General features: G+C 41.0%; 2 protein-coding genes across 9 annotated transcripts in view; one reads left to right on the top strand and one right to left on the bottom strand.

The window, feature by feature from the left end:
* Positions 1 to 6976, bottom strand: part of LOC138165081 (ecotropic viral integration site 5 protein homolog) — a 219197-nt gene extending 212221 nt beyond the window's left edge. For 7 of the 8 annotated variants that reach the window (XM_069093217.1, XM_069093218.1, XM_069093219.1 and 4 more), the window contains exon 1: positions 6848 to 6976. In XM_069093217.1, coding sequence (XP_068949318.1) covers positions 6848 to 6901 — 54 coding nt within the window. In that variant the 5' untranslated portion in view covers positions 6902 to 6976. The remainder of the gene's footprint in view (positions 1 to 6847) is intronic. The other variant, XM_069093221.1, reaches the window with a different exon arrangement.
* A 7209-nt stretch (positions 6977 to 14185) lies between these two features.
* The window catches only part of LOC138164763 (nuclear body protein SP140-like protein), a 393765-nt gene continuing 393204 nt past the window's right edge, over positions 14186 to 14746 (top strand). The window contains exon 1 of the mRNA XM_069092727.1: positions 14186 to 14199. The gene's annotated coding sequence lies outside the window, so the exon portion shown is untranslated. The remainder of the gene's footprint in view (positions 14200 to 14746) is intronic.

Here is a 14746-nt window from a genome sequence, read left to right as displayed (position 1 = left end):
GCTCACTGGAGAGGTCCAGTGCTCTATCTACTATACCACCTAATTGCCCTGGGTATCAGTTTCCTCATTTGTGAAATGAGGAGTTGGGTTAGATGACCCCTTCCTGTTACTTATGACCTTATAAGAAGGTAGAAGACCCTCTGACAGCAAAAACAAAATAAATGTATCAAATGAGTTAACATATGCAAAGTATTTTGTAAACCTTAAAGTACTAATATAAAGGCTAGCTATTATATGAAGATATTAGCTGTTATTAAAAAAGAAATTTTGTCCACTCAAAGGACTTGTATTTGTTTCAACTTTTCTTTAAGGCCTAAAGACAGAAAGACTTGTGGCAAGTGGCATTGAAAGCAACTCTAATGGGTTGGGTCATCACAGTCATATTCCAGGAAAAGCCAGAAATACTGTTCCAAAGCCCCATAGATTTATGAAGAGTTCAATGGAGGCAACATGGAACAGTGAAGGGATCTCTACATCTGAAGAAAGATGTAGAAAGCAGCATGATTACAGAAAAACTGGGAAAGATGTACAAGAACTGATACAAAGTGAAGTTAGCAGAACTAGGAAAATACAATGAGCAACTGTTGGCAACTGTAATGGGAATGGGAATTTTAAGATCTTCCCTACCCCTTAATAGATCTAGGGGGGAATTTGAAGATCTTCCCTGTTTTGAAAGTAAACTCTGCCCCCTAATAGGCTGAATATAATCACATGAAGATTGTGATGGAGGGCTGAAGGATGAAGCAGAGCCCACAGGAAGCTGGGACTCAGAGCCAGAGAGATGGTGGGAGAGAGAGGAGGCTCAGGCAAAGAGATAGAGAGGTTTGTGAGTAAATATTGATCTAATATTGGTAAGGCTAAAGGATGCTGTGGCTCTCAGTGTTATTGTAGCTTCTTAATATCTTTGGTACTATGATGGAATCAGCTTACTGGTTTTGGGATTGGGTTTTCTGGTGTCTAAATAAATGTTTCAGTTCTGTCCTCTATATGGAGAGTTTGGTATATTTTGCGATCAAACGTCATGTGACTTTTATAGTCATGGTCTTGATCATGATCATGGGCACTGCAAATATTGAACTGGCAATACAATAACATAGCTATGCTAAGCAATGCAATGATCAAAGATAATCCTAAAGGACTTATGATGAAAAATGCTATCCACCTCCAGTGAAAGAATTGATAATGTCTGAATACAGACTGAAGCATACTATTTCTCTCTCTCTCTCTTTTTTCTTCCTTTCTGTCTTTTTGTACAAAATGACTAATATGGAAATGTTTTACATGATTGCACATACATAATCTATATCAGACTGCTTACTTTCTCAAGGAGAGGGGGAGGACAGAATTTGGAACTCAAAACTCAAAAAAAAAACCCCAATCCTAAATGTTAAAAATTGTTCTTATATGTAATTAGGGGGGAAAATAAAATATCATTCAAAAAAAGGGAGGAAGGAAGAAATAAAGAAACAAAGAAAGCAAAGAAAGAAACAAAGAAAGATCTGGTTTAAATTCCAGCTCTATTACTTGGGCAAATCATGTGACCAAGATCTTTGGGCCTTAGTTTCCTCACCTACAAAATTAGGGAATGGGAATAGATAACTGCTAGGTAAGGTTGCTTCTAGCTCCAAAACCATGATCCTAATTTTATGAGTCTAGTTCCTTCCTACAAAACCATAGGAAGGGTTTAGAAACAAATGCTAAGACCTATTTCCTCAGCATGAACGACATCAATATGAATGCTTTTCTACCTTCATCCAAGATTTGAGCACACAGGAGCTCTTTGTCCTGGTACCATCTCAACCAACTTTCCATTTCTGCATGAAATTGACTCTGTAGTGGAGTCAGACAAGATGATGTGCCCACAAAAGCCTTGTCACGAATTCCATTAGCCATTCTTATTTCTTCAACCTCATTGCTCACCCTACACCAATAATATAGCAGTAGTAAAATTTCCAAAGCAAATTTCTAGGAGTCAGGTAGGAGTCACAGAGACAGATTTAGCCTGTACAATAAGGAAAACATGCTAATAATTACAATTATCCCAGAGTGGAATGGACCGCCTCGAGAGACATTGGCCTCTCCATCATTGGACATCCTCCAGCAAAGGTTGGATGGTCCCTTATCAGGTAGGTTGTAGATGGTATTCCCATTCAGGGATAGGCTGAACTAAAGGGCTTTCTGAGGTTGAGTTAACTCTGAGATTCGGTAATTAGTAATATCTTTATTTGAGCCCTGATATGGAATCTTACCCACTGAAAGGCTATGTCCATGGTCTCTCAAGGGTTTGCATATTTTGCTACTGTGCAAGCAGAGATATGGAAAAGCTAGGCTGTAGCTCCACAGAAAACACTCATTTTGTTACTCTTGCTATAGTTGGGTACTAAGGTCAGTTATGGGGCAGCTAGGCGGTGTGCTGTGCCTGGAGTGAGGAAGAATCATCTTCCCCAAGTGCAAATCTAGCCTCAGACACTTACTAGCTCTGTGACCCTCAGCAAGTCACTTATCCCTATTTGTCTCTGTTTCTTCATCTATCAAATGAGTTGAAGAAGCAACTGGCAAGTCACTCCAGTCTCTTTGCCAAGAAAACGCCAAACGGGATCACAAAGTGTCAGACGCAACTGAAAATGACTCAACAACAAAAAACAAAAAAGAGTTCAATTATATGAAGAGATCTACTGTTTGGTTTGCCTAAGAGGGAGAACCTTAAAAACTTACTTTTAAGTGGGATACTTGTTCAAGCAGTTCAACCTGTGGCTTAAACATAGTGTTCTCTAACCTGTAGGAAGACTGTATGTCACTGAATGAATTGATGCAATATTTGCATTGCCCATCAGGCAGTACTTTACTTGAGCCACTAGCCCAGCAACCTGGGCAATTTTCCCCTGGTCAGTGGTAGGAGAGTCTCCTTCCAAGTCTGCAAAAGCCCTGCCGAGTATCAGAGAGCTCCCCGCCTACAGATTCCTACCATCCTTCCCTGCTCCTCAATGAGTCCACGGTTTCAGCTGCAGCTCTAAGTGGTTTGGTTAAACCCTCAACATCTGGGTCCAAAACCAGTCTAAGAGATAAAGTGAAATATTATTCAAAATATTAAAATATAAAATTTATATTTATATCCAGCTGATGAATCTCCCTTCTCATCTCTGCCTCCTAGCCTCCTTGGCTTCCTTTAAGTCTCGGCTAAAGTCCTACCTTCTACAAGAATCCTCTTTAATCTTAGTGTCTTCCCTCTGAAGCCTCCTCCAACTTATCCTTGTATATCTCTTCTTTGTACATAGTACAGGGTGTCCCTAAAGTCTGGACACATAGGAAATCTCATTAACTATGCATATTTTCAAGAAATGAAATGAATGAAATTTTCAACAACATTTTATTTAATTAGCATAAATTTTAGCCATGACAATTTCATATGAAATAAAAGCTTTTATTATCTATTAGGGACTATTTTCCATATTAATGTGATTAATTTAATTTAATTAATTAATGAGATTTCCTGTGTTTCCTATGTCTTCCTATGACATGTTAATTAAAATGCATAAAATAAAATAAATATAAAAAATAAAATAAATAAAAATAAAAATGCTAATTAAATACAATGTTGTTGAAAATTTCGTTCATTTCATTTCTTGAAAATATGCGTAGTTAATGAGATGTCCTATGTGTCCAGACTTTAGGGACATCCTGTAGTTTACCTGTTGTCACCCTAGACCGTGATTTCCTTAACAGCAGTGTCTCTTTGTATCCCCAGGCTTAGCCTAGTGCCTGGCATAGCATACAGTAGGTACATAATCCAATTCACTTGCATATCATGCTGTCACCTCCCTAATGCCATGGTCCTCTTCCAGAAAGAAGGACAAACAGCAGCTAGTTGACTATCTCATTGGAAAAAAAAAACCCTGATGTTGGGAAAGATTGAAGGCAAAAGGAAAAGGGGATGGCAGAGGTTGAGATGGATGGAATGTCACGGGAGCAGCGAGCATGAACTCGGGCAGACTTGGAGGGACAGTGGAGGATAGAAGGTTCTGGTGTGCAATGGTCCCTGGGGTCGTGAAGAATTGGACACGAGTAAGCAGCTGAACAGCAACAACAAAAGTTGACTGACTAACCTCATCTGGGTTTCTCCCAGCTAGATTCAATATCTCAGCATGCTATGGTCATATTGTATATAGCATAACATGAAAGGAAATAACTTTGTTCTTTACTTGCTTCCAGTCATGTCCCAGCTGCTGGACAGTTGTTCAGTCCCACTCTTCATGACCACTTGGACCATACTGTCTATGGGGTTTTCTTGGCAAAAAATCTCAGAGTGGTTTGCCATTTCCTCCTCCAGTGGATTAAGTCAGACAGAGGTTAAGTGACTTGCCCAGGGTCACGCAGGCACTAAGCGTCTCAGGCCAAATTTGAACATGGGTCTTCCAGACTCCAGCTCCAGTGCTCTATCCACCCAGCCCTTTAGTTTGTCTCCTCTTATTTCCCCTCCCAGATCTTTGGATGTGACTGGAGGGATTCCCCACTACACATAACCATAGCTAGTAGAAAGCAAGAAGGGAAGAGACTCTGTGTCAGGATCACAGACTCTAAATAATGAAAATCAGGAAAGGAAGAGATGGAAATCAGAGGGAAAGCTCCCTCTCCTGGCTAACCAGCCCAGCAGGATTCCCAAGAGTTGGTAGGCAGTCTCAGCAACTCAGGCTCCTTCCTTGCCTCTGCTCCCACCTTTGTCTCTGCTCCAGAAGCCAGATCTGTCCTACAGGGCTGGCCTCCGGAGTTTGGTTCACCTGTTTAGATCTTCATCTTCATTAACTGCAACAGTGTTTTGGCCATTCTTGTCGATCTCATGGAAACCCCAAAGTCTAAATCCAAGGAGTGTGGAGGAATGAAGGGGGAATCCAGCCCTGGAGACCACAGCATGCAGGTCTCGCCCCCCTCTATCCTTTCAGGAGACTCCTTCCCATTATAAGCACATTTTGAGACCCACAGAGAGGGGGGAGAGACAATCATTTTCTGTCTACCAAGTTTATCATCAGAAACCACTCTGTCAGCCTCCATCCCTAAATCACCATCATCCAGGGTCCAGGAGAAAATAAGAAGTCAAGGAAAGAGGGTCTAGGTTATGCCAGATTAAATTTACCCAGCCAATTAAATGAGCCCTTTTAACACATGGAGAGTTTGCTCAAGGGTTCAGTTTACAACCCTAAGCACAAGGAAAAGCATGAACCCAGGAAATTTAGGGAGAGAGAATTCATTCTATTTCCTTGGTAATGAATTTCCTTGAAATTCAAAATTTTCCCCATTTTGGCTAATGACACCTACCATCGTGGTCACTTAAATGAGGTGCCAAATGCGGTGGAAGGAGCTGGATTTGGAGTCTGGGATGTGGGTCCAAATTCTAATTTCTACACTATATTAACATTTGTGTGACTGTGGGCAGATCAATTAAACCCACCTGGACCAGTTTCCTCATTGTCAAAAAACTGGGTTAGAACAAGAGTTCTTACCTTTTTGTTTGCCATAGACCCCCTCTGCAGAATAATGTTTTTAAATGGGTAAAATAAAATACATGAGATTTCAAAGGAAATCGATTATATTGGAAAATAATTTTCAAAATATTAACAGTTCCAAGTTCATGAACCCCTTGAAATAATAATCATAACAACATTTATATAATACTTTTAAAGGTTTGCAAAGTACTTTATATAAGTTACTTCTTTTGGTCCTTATAATAACCCTATGAGGTAGGTGCTATTAGTATCATCCTCATTTTACAGATGAGGAAACTGAGGCTGATACATTAAGTGACTTGTCCAGGGTCACACAGCTAGTAAATATCTGAGTCAAGATTTGAATTCAGATCTTGCTGACTCCAAGTCCAAACCTATCCATTTGGCCATGGATTCTCTTTAGGAATCCTAATTTAAGAACCCTTGACCTGAAGGATCTCTGAGGTTCAACCTATTTCTTCTCTTTTAACCCCTAAATCTACAATTCCCTAAAGTTACCCATGAGTTGCTGCTCTGTGAAAGTTGTTTTGTTGTTGTTTACCCCAAGGGTTTCCCGTATCCATGAAATTACATACCCTTCCTCCCCCAAAAAGTGGTTAAAATAAAATTGAAGTTTTCATTCTGAAAGCCCCTCCCCAACAATTCCTTGTAGAGTCTCAGCTTTCTTGAGTCCAATCATTCTAAGTCACAAGTGCAGTGCATCACCTGTAAATGGTACCTTAGATTCTTCCCCTCCCTCCCTGCTTTGAGTTTGACATCATGGAGAGCTCCCCAAGCACAGGGACTGCTGGCAAAGTGCCCGAAGCATAGTGACTGTGGTTGTTATTTGTCGTTCGTTTTCGGAGAGGACCATGACACCAGGGAGGTGATGGTGCTTAATAAATGCTTATTGTCTGACTGGCTGACAACCCCCAGGATAGGTTGGCATCTTGGAGAACAGCTGGCACTGTGATGATTATTGGAATAAATCATTTTCCTTAGCCAGTGGCACTCTCCATAAAAGCTCAAGGATACCCAGATACACACCAGGTTCTACAGTGATTCTTCCTCCAAGATTAGTAGCTACACATTTATAGAATGACAAGATGGTGTGGAATAACAAAAAGCTGCCTTCTCCGCAGGCTTGCCATTAGTCAAATGAATTCTTGGCTGCCCCCCTCCTCCCCTTCCCTGGAGAGGATTAGATGAAGCAAATTCTTAAAATGAAACAGGAGAAGTAAAAGCCTCAGTTCCTGTGGGAGGTTTTTTTCCTTTCTCAGAATAAACAGAGACCACAAAGCCTTACTCAAACACAAACCTTTCATTTTAGAAACAATTTTAATTTCCAGGTAAATATTTCGAGGTCTTACCTGTTTCCCAGTGTGGTTTCCAATGGCAGTAGTCATCTTGAGAGTAACCATCATAAGCAAAAAGCCAAGGGAGATTGGGGATTTGAATTAAATTTACAGCTGACTCATGGGGAGTGGTTTATGCCACACTCCACCCAGATCCACTCCTTTTCCTCTGGGATTAGATCTATGGGAAGCTGGGATAGTGGAGGACTGACTAGGAGGTCTGATGCATAAAGGGTTTCTCTGTTTTGCGTTTTTATTTTGATTAAAAATTCATGGAGTTTTAGCCATTGGGGGGGAGGAAGGGGGAATCATTTAACTACTATTTCATTAGAGGCAAATTCTGAACCCTTGGCAATAGGCTTTTCAAAAGGCTCCAGCCTTTGGAATTTGTCCTCTGGCTAACTCCCCTTCAGTGTTACTTGGGTGAATTTCAAGGAATTCTGCATTCATATTTTTCTTTTGGGTTATTCTTCAAACTGTAGCTGAGATTTTGTGTTCTAGAAGATGTATGATATTTACAATCATAACATTCCTGACCATTTTCAAACCATGCTGCCCCCATTGTCCTCAGCTTCCTCATCAGCCCCCTCCCTCCAGAACTCTGTCCCTGGGACTCTGGGCTCTATCTGATAAGCTTGTCTGGAACCAAGCCTCCAGGTCACTTAAAAGTCACTCCCACCACCACTTTTCCAGCTCCCTTTCTAGCACCTTTCTCTTCCAGTTCCATTGGGATGAAAGCTCCCTGAGGGCAGGCTTATATTTGTATCCCCTCTAGTGCAGCTAGGTGGTATGACAGATATCCGGCCCTGGGCCTGGAATCAGGAAGACTCATCTCCTTGAGTTCAAATCCAGCCTCATATACTTACTAGCTATGTGATCCTGGGCAAGTCACTTCACCATGTTTGCCTCAGTTTCCCCATCTGTAAAATAAGCTGGTAAAGGAAATGGCAAACCACCAGTATCTTTGCCAAGAAAACCTCAAATGTGGTCACAAAGAGTTGGACATGACTGAATAGCAACAACACATCAACCCTGGAAGGTAGATGTTATTATTGTCCTCAAAGAAAGTTTTAAGTGATCTGTCAAGGACACACAACTGATGTCTGAGACAGAAATTCAAACTCTGATCTTCTTGAGCTAAAGTCTAGTCCTCTGCACACTGGGCCACCAAGCTACTTAATCTCACCCAAATGTCACTCTCCAGGCTGGTGGAACCAGTCTCTGCTGGGTACTGCTTCTCACTGTTACTTTCTGGGACAAGCCATTCAGAGCCCTTCAAGTAACCTTAGTTCCTGTCTGCTTAAGTACACTGGCTAGAAACTTGCTTGAACAAAAACCACTGTAAGAACTGTCATAGCCATTAAATCCAGGGAAGAAAAGTCAACCAGCCATATTACCCTCCGGCTGAGTTAAATCTTATATAATGGGAGATGAAAAAGACCATAGTACCTGACACATAGTAAGCACTTACTAAATGGTTAATAAATGATTACAGATAACTGTCTAATTTAGGATCAGGTATGTCCAGAATCCTCTCTGGTTTAGCTTACAAATGAATTTGAACTAGAATAAAAAGGTAACCAAGTTAGATGGCAGATTAGGGGCAGTCACCCAGCTGAACTCTCTCAACATTCCCGTCCAAACAATTTTAAAATAATGCCTCAGGGGGTGGCTAGGTGGCACAGTGATTAAGAGCCCAGGCCCAGGAGTCGGGAGATCCAGGATTGGTTCCAGTCTCAGATACTTAACACCCACACAAAAACACTTGGCCGTGTAACCTTGAGCAAGTTACTTAACCCCGATTGCTTTAAAAAATAAATAAATAAAAAATAAAATAATGCCTCAGATCAAATTTTGGACCAGCAGAGCCAACAAAAGGGTGAGACATTTTTCTGGCCTAAGGAAACTTAGGAGGTTTCCTTGTGGTTGGTCATAAGGCAGCAGGAGCCCTGGTCACAGTTCCAGGACAAATAGGAGTGCTGGTTTCTGCAGCTGCAAGGAAGCAGGTAAACACCACAGCACAGACCAGCAGAGTCATGAGTCTACTTCTCATCAGATCACACCACCTTGGAAGCACTAAAAACTAGTGCTAAAAACTCCTAGAATTAGCTCTGAAAACAGCAGCCTAAAGCATGATACAGTGCTTCCCTACCACCAGGTTAGCAAAGCCCAACTCTAACATAAAGTTCAAAGTCAAGAAATAGGCTGGAAAAATGACTAAACAACAATAACAACAACAACAAATAACTTGACTATAAAAAGCTACCCAGTGACCCAGAAGAACAAAATATAAATTTAGAAGACAACAATGTGAAAACAGCTACAACAAAAAGCCTCAAAAAATGCTAATTGTACACAAGTCAAACAAGAATTCCAGGAAAAAGTAAAGAAAGAAATGAATGGTAGAGAAAAATTAGGAAAAGAAATGAGAGTGATGCAAGAAAGTTATGAAAAAAGAATTAAGAGCTTTATAAAAGAGGTACAGAAAATATTGAAGAAATAATACCTTAAAAAACAGAATTGGTCTAATGGTAAAAAGAGGCAGAAAAATTTACTGAAGAAAAGAATTCCTTAAAAAAAAGTAGAATTGGACAAATGGAAAAAAGAGGTACAAAACCTCACTGAAGAAAATAACTTCTTCAAAATTAGAAGTGTGTGAGGTGGCTAGGTGGCACAGTGAATAGAGCACTGGCCCTGGGGTCAGGAGGACCTGAGTTCAAATCCAGCCTCAGACACTTAACACTTACTAGCTGTGTGACCTTGAGCACTTAACCCCAATTGCCCTGCCCTCCCCCCTCCAAAAAAAAAGTAAAAAATAAATTAGATAAAAATTAGAAGTGTGCAACTAGAAGCTAATGACTCCATGCAAGTTACAACAAAACAAAATCAAAAGATGAAAAAAATAGAAGATGTGAAATATCTCATAGGTAAAAATAACAACTGACCTAGAAAACAGATAAGCGAGAAATAATTTAAGAATTATTGGACTTGGGGCAGCTAAGAGGCACCAGTGAATAGAGCACCAGCCCTAGAGTTCAAATCCAGCCTCAGACCCTTGACACACTTACTAGCTATGTGACATTGGGCAAGTCACTTAACCCCAATTGCTTGCCTTTCCCCCTCAAAAAAAAAAAGAATTATTGGACTACCTGTAAATTATGATCAAAGAAAGAGCCCAGACATCATATCTTTTTTTTTTTTTTTTTAGCAATTGGGGTTAAGTAACTTGCTTAAGGTTACACGGCCAGGTGTTTCTGGGTGGGTGCTAAGTGTCTGAGCCCGAGATTCGATCTCCAGGTCTTCTCAACACTGGAGCCGGTGCTCTTACTCGCTGTGCTACCTGGCTGCCCCATCAAACCAGACATCATATCTTGAGAAATTGTAAAGGAAAGCTTCTCTGATATCTTAGATCCAGAGAATAAAATAGAAATTAAAAGACTCCTGAAAGACATCCTGAAATCAAAATTCCCAGGAATATTGTAGCCCAATTCTAGAGCTCCCAGGTCAAGGAGAAAATACAGCAGCAGTCAGATTCAAATATCATGGAATCACAGTTAGGATCACATGAGACTTAGCAGCTTCCACAATAAAGGAATGGAAGACTTGGAATATGATATTCTGGAAAGCAAAGGAACTGGGATTACAACCAAGAATAATCTGCCCAGCAAAACTGAGAATAGATATTCAGTGAAATTGAGGACTTTCAAGCATTCCTGATGAGACCAGAGCTGAATAGAAAATTCAGCATTCAAACACAAGACTCAAAGGAAGCATGAAAGTAAACATGAAAGAGAAATCATAAGGGACTCCATAAGGTTACATTCCTATATGGGAAGATGATTCATGTAATTCCTAAGAATTTTATCATTAGTAGAGCAGTTAAAAGGAGTTGTTTACATAGACAGAAGTCATGGGTATGAGTCTGTTGAAATGATCCCCCCCCCCCAAAAAAAGTGAAGGGGTGAAAAAGAAGGATGCATTGGGAGAAGGGGGAAAGGAGAGATAAAATGGGGAAATTTTTCTCATGTAAAAAAGGCATACAAGGAAGAGCTTTTACAGTGGTGGGGAAAATGGGGGAGGAGGCAGGCAATGCTTGAACCTCACCCTCATCTAACTTGGTTCAAAGAGGGAAGAATATGTATACACACTCCGTTGTATATAGAAATATAACTTACTCAATAGGGAAAAAGGAGGAGAAGGAGATAAGAGAAAGGCAGGGAGGGGGAATGATGTAAGACAGAGCAGATTAAGGAAGTCAGTGGTGAAAAGAAAAATAGACTTTTGAGGAGGGACAGGATAAAAAGAGAGGGAAGAAGAAGAAAAAGAAGAAAATGGGATGGAGGGAAATACATAGTAATCATAACTGGGAATGAAATGGAAGCACATAGCATAATGGATTAGAAACCAGAGTCCAACGATATGTTCTTTACAGGAGATGCATTTGAAGCAAAAAGACAGACACAAAGTTAAAATAAAGGCCTGGAGCAGAATCTAATATGCTTCAACTGAAGTAAAAAAAGGAGCAGTAGGATTCATGATCTCAGACAAAAGAAAAAGCAAAAAATAGATCTAATTAAAAAAGATAATCAGCAGATGGACTTCACATTTACCTGGAGAGGCTTATACGAACTGATGCTGAGTGAGAAGAGCAGAACCAGGAGAAATTTGTACACAATTACAGACACAACGTATGTGTGACGACCAACTTTGATAGACTGGACTCCTCTCAGCAATGCAGTGATATGAGTCAATCCCAAAAGACTCATGATGGAGAGAAAAATGTGCATCCAGAGAAAGAACTAGAAAGAGCTGAGTTTGTATCCAGATTGAAGCAACCTACCTGATCTTTTTCCTTTTCTTGTTTGGTTTTATTTCCTCTTTACCATTTTTCATTCCATCTAATACACTTCGGCTTTATAACCTGACTAATGTCTAATGTGAAAGTATTTATAGATCCTATACTTGTTTGTATGCTGCCATGGGGGGAGAGGGGAAAGAGGGGGACAGAATATGAAACTCAAGGGATTGTGGAATTGAATCTTGTAAACTAGAAGTAAACAAACAAATTTAAAAAAAAAAAAAGATAATCAGGGAAACTATATTTTTCACAGCCTTACTCCCATGCGTGACATTCTCCCCCTCCCCATCTCTGCCTCTTGCTCAGCTTCCCTGGCTTCTCTCAAGTCTAAGCTAGAGTTCCATCTTCCACAACAAATCTTTTCTAGTCCTTTTTCATTTAGTGCCTTCCCTCTGAAACGATCTCCACTTTATCCGGTGTTTGCATATGGTTGTTTGCCCGTTGTCTCCCCCACTAGACTGTGAGCTCCTTGAGGACAGGGACTGATTTTGGCCCTTCTTTGTATTCCCATGGCTGAGCCCAGAGTTGAATACATGCTTGTTAAATGATGTGACTTGACATCAGAGATTAACATTATCATTATTCAGCTAGTCTCTAGCATCTCCAAACCTGTTTCCTCACTTGTAAAACAAGGATAATAATCCAGTAGATGTTGTGGGTCCCAAGGGTGAGTCCACTTTGCATCTGCCGCTTTGCCTGATCTCAACAACATGGAACAAGATGTACAGGATAAACTCTTCACTTCTAATCTCACTACCATACTGCTAACTCAAGCCTTGATTAACACCACTTCCCTTAGCCTCTTGGCCCCTCTGATTGAAGGGCTGGAGGATGAGGGTCAGAAACTGCACTTTCAGGTCACCGCACTTAGCATCTGCTGCTCGACCTCGTTTCAACTCCATAGAACAAGATACCCTTATTACCCCCCCCTCCCCCACCTTTCCTGCATCCTTGGGTGTGTTATCTCCCCTTTTAGACTGTAAGTTCTTTGAGGGCAGGCAGTATCTTTTTATTAATTGCATCCCCAGCACTTAGCACAGTGCTTGACACATAGTAGGTGCTTAACAAATATCTGTTGAATGGATTGGCTAAATGACTGAAGGAATGAGGAATTTTCTTCCTTTTTCTTCAGTGAGGTAGGATGGAATGAATTATCTCTGACCGCACCTATCTCTACCCATTAGAGGTCAAAACAGGTCAGATCAGCTTTACTTTAGGTCTCTTCCCCCCTTCCATTCTCATCTGGGAGGGGAAAAGGTAGAAACAACCCCAAAGCCCTTAGTGCGCAGGGACCACTCTGCTTGGAGAAAATGACATTACCTTCTAAGTGTCCTAGTTCCACGGGGCAAAACCAGAAAGTTTAAAAATACAGATCAAAAATCAAATTCTCAGAGGCCCTAGAAAAATCTCAAGATTACCAAACCTGATGAATAGTTTCCCATCCAGGTGAATTTCATGTGATCAACCATCTTGTTGTTTAGTCATATCCAACTCTTTGTGACCCCATTTGGGGTTTTCCTGACAAAGATACTGGAGTGGTTTGCCATTTTCTTCTCCAGTTCATTTTACAGAGGAAGAAACTGAGGCAGAGTTAAGTGATTTGTCCAGGGTCATACAGCTGGTAGGTGTCTGAGGCTGGATTTGAACCCAGCAAAAGGAGTCTTCCTGACTCCAGGCCCAGCACTCTATCCACTGTACCACCTAGCTTCACCTTTATTCTGTTGTAGCTCTCTAGAAATATTTGACAAATCCTTGCCCTTCTCCCCAGCCACTCCCCACTTTGGAGAGAGCCCCTATTTCTAGTCCTGTGATAGATCTAGGAACTCTCATGATCTTAAGCAACTTAAGCCTCCAGGCAAAGTAGCCAGTCCAAGCCTTGCCAGAGTGACTATTACCTTTATGTTTGTTGTGGGGACCATATAAGATAATGGCTGTAATGCACCCTATAAATGTAAGTTGTCATTAGTAGTAGTAATAATTTGATATGAGAGAATACTCTAGACAGGAAGTATGGAAAGAGAGGAATTAGCAATGGGGTAGATAGAGATAGCTAGGAAATTTGGGATCTCCAACTCTTCTACTAAATAGCCATGTTAAGTCAAATCAACTAGCAATTATTAAGCTCTTACTAGGATCCAGGTGCTATGCCAGGCTCTGGGATACAAAGAAAGGTGAAAGATAGTCCCTGTTCTTAAGGAGACCCAATCTAATGGGGGAGACCACATGTAAGACCTATGTACGAACAGGATATTTACAAGGTAAATTGGAGGAAGACAATCCGCATAGAGAAAGTACTAGCATTGGCGGGAATTAGGAAAGACTTCTCATAAACGGTGAGATGTTAGCTGGGACTTGAAGGAAGTCAAGTAAGCCAAGAGGTAGAGATGAGGAGGGAGAGCATTCCAGGTACAGTGGACAGCCAGTGAAATTCCCTGGAGTCTGAGGATCGGGTGTCTCGTCTAAGAAGAGCAAGGAGGCTATGTTCTTGGATAGCTGAGTACATGGGGAAGTAAGGTGTAAGAAGACTGAAACAGTAGAAGAGGGCTAGCTTTTGAAGGGCTTTGACTGCCACATTTGATCCTGGAGGTAATAGGGAACCAATGGAGTTTGTTGAATAAGGGAGATGACATGCTCAGATCTGTGATGTAGGAAGATTAATTGGACACCTGAGTGGAGAGTAGATTGCAGTGGAAGAGATGAGGCAGGAAGACCAATCTGAAGCTTACTGCAGTAGTCTGAGAATGAGATAATCATCACCTACACCAGGGTGGTTGAGTAGTCATGTGGTACATTGGATAGAGCTCTGGGCCTGGAGTTAGGAAGACTCATCTCCTTGAGTTCAATTTTGGCCTCAGACACTTCCTAGCCATGTGACCCTGGACAAGTCACTTCACCCTGCTTGTTGTAGCTTCTCATCAGTAAAATGAACTGGAGAAGGAAAAGGCAAACCACTCTCATACCTTTGCCAAGAAAACCCAAATGGGGTCATGAAGAGTCAGACATGACTGAACAACAACACGTAGGATGAAAATTTGATTTTCTTTGTTGAGCCACTT

The sequence above is a fragment of the Petaurus breviceps genome, unplaced genomic scaffold (assembly GCF_028583685.1).
Source record: "Petaurus breviceps papuanus isolate PSGF00001 unplaced genomic scaffold, PetGlider_PUasm1.0 207, whole genome shotgun sequence".
Classification (NCBI taxonomy): domain Eukaryota; kingdom Metazoa; phylum Chordata; class Mammalia; order Diprotodontia; family Petauridae; genus Petaurus; species Petaurus breviceps.
Note: the sequence above shows the minus strand (reverse complement) of the source record. Positions and strands in the feature narration are given on the sequence as shown.